Source organism: Lynx canadensis, chromosome B3 (assembly GCF_007474595.2).
Source record: "Lynx canadensis isolate LIC74 chromosome B3, mLynCan4.pri.v2, whole genome shotgun sequence".
NCBI lineage: Eukaryota > Metazoa > Chordata > Mammalia > Carnivora > Felidae > Lynx > Lynx canadensis.
This window is the reverse complement of record NC_044308.2, coordinates 37,899,347-37,912,205: the sequence shown is the minus strand read 5'-3', so window position 1 is coordinate 37,912,205 and position 12,859 is coordinate 37,899,347. Positions and strand designations below refer to the sequence as shown.

The window sequence follows — 12,859 nt, the reverse complement described above, 5'->3', positions numbered from 1 at the left end:
TGTGCCCTGGTGGCCCCATCCAGAGCCCTGCTCTCTGGTTCATTTTCTGCAGAGAGTAAACCTGTCTCTTGCTGGATTGGGGGGGGGGGTCCTGTTTGCAGGGGCTCAGGGTGGAGAGCTGATCTGGCTGCCTTTTCCATAGACTTTAAACCCATCCTCCTGGTGGATCCTCCTCTTGAGAAGTGTATGGTGCCTCCAATTCCCGAGTCTTTCCCAGGTTCTGAGGCACGAATGGAATCACTTTTGTTGGCTTCCTCTGACAGGTGCTTGGTTTCAGCTCACTCCACTCTGACGTCTGTTCCCATATGGCCACGTTTCCATGTCTACACTCTTCTTGTTATCTTGGGCACAACAGAGATAGACGCATCCTTTCAGGTTGTTGTATTTAATGGAAGGACATTTCTTACCCTCTCCCTCCCCCTGACCATCCATTCCTCACCCCTCTCTTCCTTCCCTCTACCAGCCTCTTCTGCCTACCCCCGTAGCCCCTCCCCTTTGCCCTCTTTCCTCTTTCCCCCCCCTCTTCCTTCTTCTTTGCCTGGAGCCTCCTATGCCAGAATTCTTCAGGGAGACAGCCAAGCATTGTATCCTCAAGAGAAAACAGCCCATGAAATGCAGACAGGATCGGATGTGGAATTGGCAAACTGAAGTTTTCGACCTACAGATGCAATAAACCTGTCGTCCTCCTCGATGCTCCTTCCCATCCCTCAACTGCAAAAAACCTATAGAGACCATATCACAACCTGCCCCACACCCCGACCTTGGCCCTAGTGACCCGTATTGTGTCAGAGTTGCATGTTTACAAGGCGGTCCCATTTCTACCTACTCCACGCCCTTTCACCCCTTGCAGGCCCCTGAGCAGGTGTGAGTTCCTGGGTCTACTCCAGTCTCTGTCGAGTGAGGTGTCCTGGTTCTGGGGGTTTTAGATGTTAGGGCTGTGTGTGAGGGTCTTGCCTCATCAGGAGTGCTCAGAGCATCCTGTCCCCTCTACCTCCCCTTCCTAAAGGCTCAAACTGGGGTACAGAGTTGTCAGGAACTTGGCCTTATGCTCACTGTCCCGGGCTGTTGGCTGCACGGAAGCTGAGACCTTTCTCTTGTGTTGTCCTCCACTGCCCCTGCTCTTACCCTGTATTATTATTTTTAAATCCAGAGGGTCACCCCCTTGGATCAACCAGGTGGGAAGGGGAGGGGCTCCCTCCATAGCCCCGGTCCTCCCTCACTGCCCACCTGAGCCTTTCTCCAGGGCCTCCCCCTGAAGAGGCTGCTACCGTGTCCAGCTGGCTCTTAGCTGGGGCTTTTGTCAAACACCGAAGAGTGAATGTGGCCACTTTCCTCACCTGCGGGCACTTAATTGGCTTTGCTAGAGAATGGGAGCAGCTGAATAACTCTGTCTCCTCTCATCACTTCCCACTCTCCCTTTCTCCCCCCCCCCCCCACCCAGCCCTCGAACTCACCCCGTTTATCTAGGGCTGCTGTAATGTGGAATAATAATGCTCACTGACCTCCAGTGGAGACTGAGCTGTGGGTAGTGGGTGGGGGGAATGTTTGCATTTTACAGATGAAGTAGCTGAGGGTCCCAGAGACCTCATGACTTGCCCAGTGTTGTCTCCCAGCTGGGAGAGGGGAACCCCATCTTGACCCCAGGCCACATGACTCCATATCCGGTAGTGTTCCTTCTCTACCTCGGGGGCGAGTCCAGGCTGTTCTCTCTTGTTCTGCCTGGTAATTACCGGTTTTTGGCTGGAGGGGTTCCTTGGTCCAGGGCCCCATGGGAGGGAGGTAATTACATCCTTTGAGATGCCCTTCGTCAGCAGCTCCCCGTCAGTCCCTGTGACCAAGGCCTGTGCTGACCTTTGTCCCTTCCCCGTTCCCAGGCCAGTGGCTTAGAGAGTTTGATTGGATTCCTATTTCTTTCTCTTCGGTTGGTGCTTCTGGTTGCATCTGACTAGGCCTTCCCTCGCGGAGTGCCCGTAAATTGTTTATTCAGGCAGATGGGTGCCCTCGGCCCTGGAGTGGGGGGAGGGAGAGCTTGCAAATGATTCTCTACTGCCCCCCCACCCGCAGCTATTAAGAAAAGTCATACCCACTGACCAGTGGGGTCCTAGCATGGGCCATCTTGTAGGGAGAGTAGTCCTGTTGTGTACCTCTTTATTCACATGCACCCGTCTCCCCCCACTCACTCTCCACCCCCATGGCCCCTAATCTTGTCCACGCTGCCAGGATTTCATGCACACACACTCAGCTTAAACATCTCAGGGACTTGCTACGGCTTTTAGGAAAAAGGCAGAACCTTTTGTCCTTCCTCCCAAGGCCCTGCAGAGTTAGCCTGCCTGCTCCCCTGCCTCATCATATGCCCAGTCCTCTCCCTCTGTCCTCCCCAGTCGCTCTGGCCCTTCTCCTCTTCCCTCCCTTTACCATATTTTCCACCCTTTTCAGGGCCTTCGCACACGTTCATCCCCCTACTTGGAATGCCCTCCACCCGTGTCCCTTTGCCCAGTTAGTTCTTCCTTGTCCTTTAGACTTTCAGGCCAACCATCACCTCCTCAGAAATGCCCCCTCCGGCCCTTCAGCAAAGCAAGGTCCCCAGGGTCACATACTCTTGTAGTTCCCTGTGCTTTTCCTTCAGAACACTCACATAGTTTGTCATCGTAGCTGTGTATGATTATTTGATTAATACTGGTCTTGTCCATTGGACTGGAAGCTCCACAGGAGCAGGGAGCACTCTGTGGTCTGTTTCACGGTGACCTCTTATCCCTCACCGCCGTGTCTCTAGCGCCACACAATAGTAGGAGCTCATAAAAATATTTGTTAGATAAAGGATGGTGTGAATGGGATCGCCTCGCCTGCCTGCTACCAGAGGTCACCTTCAGGAGCCTTCTACCTCCCCACCTCACCCTTGTCTGACAGTGCATTCCTGGGCTCCCAGCTGTGCTGTCCTGTCGCCTTGCTCCACCTTTCTCGTCATACAGATCACCTGGAGGTTTTATAAAGAGGAAGATTTGGATTTAGCAGGTTGGGGAAGCCTCTGAGATTCTTCCTTTTTAACAAACTTCTGTGGACCCGTGCTACTTGTCCAGGGGCCACACTTTGGCCTGGCCTGAGAGGTGGGGGCACCAGGTCACAGCTGCTCCGAGGCCAGGTCACCACAGAAAACCTTGTTTGAGCTGGGACAGGGTGCTGTTGTTAGTGGTGTTTGGCCCGGCCAGGCTGGGGACAGTTGCAGGGCTGGGCCCGGTGTGGGGCTGCAGGCTCCGTTCCTGCTGAGCGTATGCACCACCGCTCAGGCCTGGGCTCTGAACTAGGAGAGCACTATGGACGGTGACACCCAGGTGACACCTCCCAACGGCCCTCAAACTGAAAGCGATTCCCGAGAAGTTGGCAGTTTAGAGTCTTGCAACTTAAAATTCCCTTTAATTTCTCTCTCTCCCTCCCTGCCCCATCACAAATGCCAACTAAAAGGGAGAGGGACTCTTCTTGCTTTCTGACATATGGGGGATTTGCTGTGTGAGTGTTGGGAGGGGTTAGCCATGGCCTAACTTGGTCACTTAACAGCATCCCTGTGGCTCATGCACGCATGGACCTAAAGAGCCCCAGTGATCTTGCTCAGCCCTGGCCCCGTCTGCACACCTCGGTCTGGCCCATGGGCCTTTGCAAGTGCCATTCCCTTCACATGGGGGGTTGAGGGCTGGAGGACTCATCCCGGGGCCTGGTGTAGTCAAGGTGCCCCCTGCCAAGCCAGGGAGGCCTCTGGCCTTCCTTGGTGGATGTCTGTGTTTCCCTCCTGGGATTGCTGCCAGCCCTGACAGAGACTCTCTGATCTCTCGCCCATGAGGCTCAGAGAGATGAGGGCAGAGGAGAGAGCCCTGAGGCTCTGCAGACCAATCTCGAACTCCGGGAGAAGGCACGCCCAATCCACTTCACTGTTGCTCTTCACCTTTCCCCATCCCGGCAGGTCCCTGGATGGCCGACTGCAGGTGTCCCATCGGAAGGGGCTCCCCCATGTCATCTACTGCCGCCTGTGGCGATGGCCTGACCTCCACAGCCACCACGAGCTGCGGGCCATGGAGCTATGCGAGTTCGCCTTCAACATGAAGAAGGACGAGGTCTGCGTGAATCCCTACCACTATCAGAGGGTAGAGACCCCAGGTAGGCACCGCCTCACCCTCTCCCTGGGTCTGCAGCGACCTGCGTGACCTCTCCATCCCCTCCCCGCCTCGTCTCCCCTTTCCCTGTCCAGGTGGGGGGTGAGGAGGGTGTGGCACTTGGAGGGCTTTGGTGCCACCCTGGCCTTGACGCCAATCTGCCTCTGCTCTTCTGGACAGTTCTACCTCCTGTGCTGGTGCCACGCCACACAGAGATCCCGGCCGAGTTCCCCCCGCTGGACGACTACAGCCATTCCATCCCCGAGAACACTAACTTCCCCGCGGGCATCGAGCCCCAGAGCAATATTCCAGGTAGGCACAGGGGTGCGCAGGGGCACGCAGGGGTGCCAGCAGTCCTCACGCCAGTCCCCCTGCAGCTCTCTTGGCTGTCCTGGGCCGCCCTGTCCCCCCTCCACACACGGCGCTGGCCCGAGGGCCCCTGACTCAGAACCGCACACCCGTTGGGAGAGGACCCGTGGCCTTGGCTCCCCGCTCAGTAATGATGCTTTTCTTGGCACGGAGGAGCGGCGGCGTGACCCTTCCGCCCGGCCTCGGTGCCGTCATTTATTTTGGAAGCGGAAATAGCAATGCTGTGTTTCTCTCACCGCCCTCGCGGCCGAGGCTGGAGTTTGGGCAGGATCCCCGACGGGCTGGGGGCCTGCAGAGCAGTGGGGGAGCCGAGGGCCGGGCAGCCGGTGCGGAGAATGGCCCTTCAGTAAGTAAGCCTGGTGGGGGTTTCAGCCTGGGTGGGGGCTGAGGCCCAAGCGGGAGTTTTGACTGACTGCACGGGGGAGAAGCCGGCTCAGCTGTCAGAGTGCAGATGTTTTTAGAAGCCCTTCATTTACATGCAAATAATGTGTGAATCACCAGCACGCAGGGCGTCCAGGAAAACTGCTTGGCTGAGCTTGGGCTGGTCACAGCAGCAGGAATCTTGCCTGCCTTTCAGAGCGCTCTGACTTGGACAAGCCTCTTACCCTGAGTGAGTTCACTGTGCTGAGGTTGACTGTAGGCCTGTGCATGGGGCAGAGCCTACAGAGAGACCCCTTTACAGGCCCAGCCTCTTCCAGGTCCTTCACAGGGGGCGCTGGCCCCTAGGGGTAGGTCACCGTGTTCACTGCGCAAACGTTAGAGAGCTAAGTCACCGTCTGGGGTCATTCAGAGAAACAGATCATGGTCGCTGCTGCCATTGAACTTGAAGCCCACTGGAGAAGCCAAGATGTCCAATAGAGGAGTGACAATGAACAGGGTACCTGTACAGGAGTAGATTAGCGGAGCCAAAGGGCAGCGTGAGGCAATTGCCCTTCAGAGGACAGAGGTGGGTGAGGCTCAGGCAAGTCCCCAGCCTCCCTGGAGGGGTGGGCTTACACTTGACCTTCTAGGGTGGGAAGAAGTTAGCCTGGCAGCGGCTCTAGGAACAGCTGTTTCGGTCTTAGGCGTCAGGATGGCATGAACAAAGGTGGTCACAATCCAGCCGAGGAGACGGGGGTCGAAGGGCATGAGGCCAGCTGGATTGAGGAGCTGGTGCCCTTGCTCAGAGGCCCTCAGCGCCTCCAGCACCTGCTCCTGGCAGAGTGGTGTGGACGTGTGACGGGTTTGCAGCAGGTGTCTCCGAGCTGAACCGTGCAGGCCCCTTAATGAACCACCTTCCTTCTGATTCCCAGAAACCCCACCCCCTGGCTACCTGAGTGAAGATGGAGAGACCAGTGACCACCAGATGAACCACAGCATGGATGCAGGTCAGAGTCTTGATCCTCGCTGAGTGCCTGCCCTCCCCCTGTCCCTCTACCCGGCATTTATGAAGCAACAACTAGGTGCCAGATGCCGTCCCAGGCACTGGGGAGAGAGGAGCCTGAGCTGCTCAGTTTGTGAGGACGACGACCAGCAGTCACTGTGCCGTCTCATATATGCCCTGATGGAGGACGCCATGTGGCAGTGGGCACAGGGGAGGGCCACCTACCCCAGCCTGGGGAGGAGGTGTTGGGAGCAGAACAGTACCTCACAGGGTAGGTTTTTCTTGAGTCAAGTCTTGGGGATGGGTAGGTGTTGACCAGGCCGTCAGGCAGAGAGGATATGCTAGGTAGGGGCATGGGCATGGGCAGGATAGCCTGGTGCGTTCTGGTGACAGTGAGAGCTCTGTGTGGCTGGGGAGTGGGGAGAGACAGGAGGAGTGTCCCTCAAGGTTTCACTGTGGCCAAGAGCCACTGCAGGCTTTAAGCAGAATCTCTGCCTTGGTGAGAGCTTGGCAGCGGGGTGATGGGTGGGCTTGATCACCTGACACAGCTCGGGAGGAAAGGCTGAGTGGAGGCGGTCAGGGTCTCTGCCAGTGGAGGCCCCCGAAACGTCTATTTTTGTGTAGTGACCAAACATCATCTATGTATTCCCGCCGCGAGGGACCCAGCCCAGTTGTCTCCAGCCACGTCTCCAGATGTTCCCGCATCATTTGTTACGGGACCAAATTGGCTCCAAACCGGTGGCTCCTTGAATGGAACCCCAGCTGCCACATAGAATGTGTGCGGCGCTGTGCGTGGTTGGAGGAGGAGGAGGGGGCCGAGCAGATGGTCCGTCCCGAAGATCGCGGGCATGCCTCGTCCACACGGAGCCCGCCCGCCCTTGCACACGGCCCAAAAGAGAGTGTGCGGGTCCTGAAAGAGGCACACGAGGGAGACTTGCATGTTCCTTTTAAGCGTGGCTGCTTGATACCCGGCGTGGGCGTCGCGGCGCTTTGGGGTGTGGCACACACCCCCGGGAGTGGCTGACGGCGCGCCCCGGGCTGCGGTGTGTCACAGGCCTTCCCGCACTCCATGCCAAGCGACGGCTGCAAGCCTGCAGCTCTGGGATGTGGCACGGGAAGCAGGCCAGCTAAGCAGCATCTTTCCAGATGCTACGTTGCTTCTAACTCCTTTTCCCTTCCCTCCCTACTCTTATTTCTGTGTGTAGAATGATTAGCACTGTCAAAGCAGGGCCAAAGGAGAGGGTCCGAGCACAGAACGAGCAGCCAGCCACCCTTCCACCACCCTCAGCGCGCGCTTCTTCCCCCCTCCCTGCCTTCCTTTCTGTCCCACCCTCTCTGTCATCTCTTCTTTCTTCCTTCCTCTCCTCCCGTCAGTGTACCTGCAGGGCCCTGCTGTGGACGTCCGTGAGAGAAAGCGGGGCAGGGACACGGGATCAGACCTCCTCCTGGGCTTTGGAGGCTCAGCCCAGGGTTTTCTGCCTGCTGTGTTGAGCTGCCCCATCTTGATGCATGTGTTCAGTAATTTGGTTCTCTAAGTCAAGAATGTTCTGTTCGTTCTCACAACTGTCTCACCTCACAGGTTCTCCAAACCTATCCCCGAATCCGATGTCCCCAGCGCACAACAATTTGGGTAAGTATCTCTTCATCCGTAGGACTGTAACCCCCTCTAGCTGCAGCCCTGCCTGGTGGCCGGTGGGGGCATGAGGCCCTGAAGGTGAGGCTCTCCCCGCCCCTCACCCATCAGCTCAGCCCAGCCCGTCAGGTTTCTGGTTACAGTGATTCTGGGGTCACCCACAGAATGGGGAAACCCGAGAAGAGCGGTGGCAGGAAAAGCAATGTACCGGGTTTGTATGTCCCCTGGGTGGCAGTCAGACGTGAGTGAATGAAAATCCCCCAAACCTTGTGCTCAGGAGATGAGACTCTGTGGTCAGCCAAGCATATGTGTGTGGTTTGACACAAAGCCACGGGCGAGCAGTGCAGACTCCAGCCCTGACTTCTGCCGGTTTGTTGCACGATACACTTCTTTGGACTTTATCTGAGTATTTCATCTAATAATCATGTACTTTTAATTTAAAACAGCAAGATACAAGGGAATTGGGGGGGGGGGGGAAACAAAATTGCCCATAATTCCCCACCCACGCACACGTGTGTTCTTTTGTCACGGTCCTCCTAATGTTTGTGGATCAGGCATATATATTTGTGCCTTGCCAATGGAGACTACAGTGTCCATCCGTGTTTCTCATTCTTCTCCTTGTTGTTTTGTAAGTGCGTTTCCATATTTAGATGCCTCCTTTATCATCTCGCATTGTCTCACGATGTTTTAGAGCAGCTGGCCCATCATTTCCATGACCATCCCTCAGTTGTTGGATTTCTGGGCGGGTTGTTCTGAGATTCGCTTCTCTACTCCAGGAACGCGCTTGGGCTCCAGCGTGGGGCCCGCTGAAGTGCTGCGAACAATTGAAATATCCATTTCGTTTTTATTGAGGGGAATTTTTTATGTGCTGGTCTGGTAGTCTTAGAAAAATGTGAGTTTGATTTTGTTTTGGCCTTTACTGCTGGGGTTCAATTTGTGGCTCAGGAAGAGAAAGCGTTAATATCCAAGCTTGGCGAATCAGAGGGGGTTGGCCTGGCTTTTGTTCCCAGTTGCTTCCAGTCCTTGACTGATAGCATCAGATGAAGAAAATCATTTGGAACGTTGGGAGATGCCTGAAAACCCTTTAATACAGGCTGACAAGTGGGCAGTGTGAAATGTGACTTCGGGGGAATCTGTTTTAACATCTTTGTAAGATAATATCACTGTGAGTCTTGGGCCGTGCAGAGGGAAGGTCAAATTCCTGATGTGAGAGGACCAATTGAGTTATTAAAAACAAACTCTGAAGGCTAGAAGCTGTGTTAACACTTGAAAAATTAAAGGCCAGGACTGTGAACTTGACTCTGGGTTTCCAGCTTTTGAGGCTGGCTGGTTTAGATTTAATTTCTGAGCTGTTTTCCCAACCGTGGCCAAGGCAGCACCATCAGTCGACAGACTCTGGGGCAGGCCTTTGCCTTTGAAGCCACACTGCCTGACTCCATGGTTCAGAATGAAAGTTGGCCCAAGTGGTAGCTTGCTGTGAATTCCTTTCTAGATTGTGTGAACCAGGATGACAGGATGGTTTTTGATCTTGGGCTTGAGGGAGAGGTGTCCCATTGACCCAATTCTTCCTCCCTGCTGTGTCCCCTTCCTCAGGCCCCTTGTCTGAGGGTTGAGGATTCTTAGGTCATTTCTTCCAAAGGAAGGAACAGCCCTCAAGCCTGGCGGGCAGAGAGTGGGTGCCGGTCTGCTGGGAGCACCTGAGTGGGGCAACAAGTCAGCTGACGAGTCAGGGTTAGGACTCACGCTGAGACACCAGTGTTTCTCCTCTGCTTGCCCAGGCCCCTGGTACCTGCCTCTCACCCCCACCTTCACCCATTCAAAACTGCTGGCTTCATCCTGGCCCCCAAAATCTTACAGGCTCCTGGCATCCTAGCTGGAAGGAGACAGATGATGGTGATGATGATGGCAAACATTTCTTGAGAACTTACTATTTACTGAGTATTGTGTAGAGTGTTTCCTGCGTGTGAACTCAGTCTTCATAACAAGTGTGTAAGGTAGCAGCGTTGGAATTTTTCGCCTTCCCGACTAGGAAGCCAAGAAACAGACTGGTTACCTAACTCATGTCGAGTCCCACAGTTAGTAGATGGAGAGGCTTTGAACTCAGACCTTCGGGCCCCAGAGCACGTGCGCTCATCTGTGGCAGGACCCGCTCCCCTATCACCATGTCCTGCTCAGAAGAATGAAGCTTCGGAAGGGTACTTGTTAACTTGTAGTTGAGGGCACTTGTCAGGTTGAGGACCCCCAAGTAGGAGCCCTGCCTGCCTGCCTGTCTCCTCCTTCCTCATTGATTCCCCAGGCACTTCCTACCGGTCATCTGAGTACCAGTCCAGGTGGGGGGATTTGAAGAGGAATCATGGGTCCTGCCATCAAGATGCTTATGGCCTTGTGGGGATAAATAAGGCAGGCATCAGTGTAATTCTAAAACAAGTAGGTGCAGACTGAGGGTTCAAAGGAGGCATTGATGGCATTCCAGTGGGGACATGCCTCCAGGCTTGCCAGCATCCGCTGTGTAATTAATTCATGCAAGCAGCTTTTCTGAGTTCCTAGCAAGTACAGATGCTGGGGGTCTGGAGCTGGGGAGGACACGTGGGCACACACGGTCTGATGGAGTGGCTGGAAGGGTCTACGTCCACCTGAGATGCAGTGTGCCAGGTGCCAAGAGAGCAGGCACGGGAGAGGAACTGTGTATAGGCCAACGAGGAAAGTGCTGGATGGGGTAGGACTTTAGAGTTGCGGTTGTGTGTGAGTGGGACCTGGAAGGACAGGTGGGATACTGTGAGGATGAGAAGGAGGGAAGGACATTGCAGATAGAGGGAAGGGCATGAAAGGGCAGGGAGAGCTCAGAGGATGGCGGCTGGTGTTGTGGTTGGTTGGGATGAGGGGGGCAGATGAGGCTGAGAAGACTCCTGGGGGCACTGAGAAAAGAGCCGTGAATGCCACACTTATTGATTCCCTTCTTGCCTACAGAATGAAGGCTTTGGGGGAAGAGTGGTTGGTTATCTGATGACTGTTTCAAAGAGATTAATCTGGCCACTGTATGGAATTTAAAGTCTAAGGGAAATGGCTGGTGTCCAAAGGAAAAAAAAAAAAACAACCCAAAACTAAAAACAAAACAAAATAAAAAACCACCCCTTAGGAAGCTGTTAAACCAAAGGAGGCTGCCATGAACCCTTGGGAGAAATGGTGGTGGGGCTGGGAGGGGCGTTGAGAGGGAGTCATGGGCCTGAATGAGCAGGTGCTTATCAACCAACTTTAACTGGCAAGAGACCGGATACCTAGGAGATGGGATGGGCTTGGGCTGGAAGAGGACAGTGAGTTTGCCTGTGCTTAACTGTGTCCAGGAGGCAGCTGGGCAGTCAGGAGAGAGGTCGGGGCCGGACGTGCAGATTTGGAAGCCATTAGGAAGCTCTCTGTGTGAGAGCCCTTTGCAAAGCAGAGTTGGAGAGGCAGGGTTTGTCATCACAGGAGTTTGGAAAGCCTGTGCTGTAGACCCCTGGGGCCTCCGGGCGCCCACATGGTAAGGCCTCTGAGCAGTCCTGCAAAAAGGAGGCCTGTTGGGTTGAACATTTTGCCCACGGATCCAACCGCTGTCAGAACTCTGCTCTTCTGACCTGCCGGCCATCTCTGTAGGATGGCCCCCTGGAAACACTGGCAAAGGTTCGGCTGAAGTCCTGGCAGTGGATGCACCAGGAGTGGGAAAGCCAACTCAAGAAGGAAAGAAGGCCAGAGAGGGGTTGACGGGGACCCCCCCAGGAGGGAGGAGGGAGGGGAAGAGGCTGAGGTTCACGTTGGAGGGCTGGGCCCAGCCAGGAGGCCAGCGGGCAGGCCGTAAGGAGAGGCCTTGAAGTGACACACAGAGTTAAGAGGAGTATGTGGGGGGGGGGGGTGCCGAAGTTGGTCAGAGGTGGGTGCGGGGAAAATAAAAGGCGAGATGACCACAGAGAAGGATGGGGGACATCTCAGGACATCTGATTATTTCCTGCAAAGAAATTACGCAGGAAGAGAGCAGAGGACATCTGGCTCGTTCTTTTTCCCTCCCCACATCCAGGCAAGAGATTGTGCCTCCCTCCGCGGTGAGACCGCTGCTGGCCTTACAGGGTGGGGCCCAGAGGAGTGACTGACTGCGAGCCAGCTCAGCTTCTCGTCAGAGGCAGGCTCTGGGGAGACCCAGCGGCTCTGGCTTGCAGGGAAGGGACGTGAGCAGGTGATGTTCCTGTCACTACACATCATGCTAGATGAGTCACCTGGGATTTCCTAAGCATTTAAGTCCAGGATTGGGCCAAATGGAGGGGAAGGAGGAGGGAAGCATAAAGAGGAAAAAGATAATGAGCTGGACCCTGAGGGTGAGTAAGTCGTTCTTGCTTTAAAGTGAACATTTGGGGAGGGTCCTTGACCAAGGGGAAAGAGGTACCAGGCAGTGCCCTGGGGCAGTGGCTGGACTGGAGATTGAGGAGGTGATGGTTTCCAGAGTGCCTCTTGTAGAAGGTATCTTCCTCTCCTGCTAGGAGCAAGGGGCAGGGTGGTGGGGCAGTGGGGAGACGCCTCAGCCTCCTGGGGCACCTGGGGAAAATAAACATTGAAAAGGATTTTTTAAAACAAAATTTTTAATGTTTATTTTAGAGAGAGAGCTAGAGCATGAGTGGGGGCACAGAGAGAGACAGAATCTGAAGCAGGCTTCAGGCTCTGAGCTGTCAGCACAGAGCCTGACGTGGGGCTTGAACCCACAAACCTCAAGGTCATGACTTGAACCGAAGTTGGATGCTGAACCAACTGAGCCACCCAGGTGTCCCTAAAAAATTTTATTTAAGAAATCACAGCATCCTAATGGCAGGAAGTCAGCTTCCAGCCGGAAGATGTGACCCTTAGACTTTGCCACTGCTCTTGGCTGCAGTGAACTGATCCAAGGCTGAAAGAGCGGTGGCTGCTTTCTGTGCCGTGCATACCTCGTTTTGTCGTTCTCCTCCTTAACGAGCTAGGTTGAAATTGGGGTCCCGGGTGCCAGGACCCAGCCATCTTGGGCCCACAGGAACTAACTCTCAGAAACCCCAACTAATAAGGGCCGACCGTGTACAGAGGGGCAAGTGAAGTCTTCACGGCCACATAAGCTGGGGCCGAAAGGTTGAGCCTGGGCTGGTGAGGATCAGGCAGCCCAGGCAGAGGGAACAGTGAGGACTGGGGATGGGAGTGTGGCATCTCTGGGAGAGGAGCTCAGGCTCCTTCCACAGGTGAGGCCCCAGACGAAGGCAGCGCATTCACGTTTTGACCTTTAGCCTTGTGGCTTCGGCGCCCCGGCCTTTGCTCCCTGCTTTTCATAGTAGAAAGCTAATTCCTGCCCCCCTCATCTGTCCCCGC

General features: G+C 55.1%; 1 protein-coding gene across 3 annotated transcripts in view; it reads left to right on the top strand.

Moving 5' to 3' along the window:
* The window catches only part of SMAD3 (SMAD family member 3), a 117,772-nt gene that overhangs the window by 88,451 nt on the left and 16,462 nt on the right, over positions 1–12,859 (top strand). For all 3 annotated transcript variants that reach the window (XR_003969403.1, XM_030317865.1, XM_030317866.1), the window contains exons 2-5: positions 3,953–4,146; positions 4,323–4,454; positions 5,804–5,878; positions 7,454–7,504. Coding sequence is in view for 2 of the 3 variants with exons in the window: in XM_030317865.1 (XP_030173725.1) it covers positions 3,953–4,146; positions 4,323–4,454; positions 5,804–5,878; positions 7,454–7,504 (452 nt within the window). In the remaining variant the exon portion in view is untranslated. The remainder of the gene's footprint in view (positions 1–3,952; positions 4,147–4,322; positions 4,455–5,803; positions 5,879–7,453; positions 7,505–12,859) is intronic.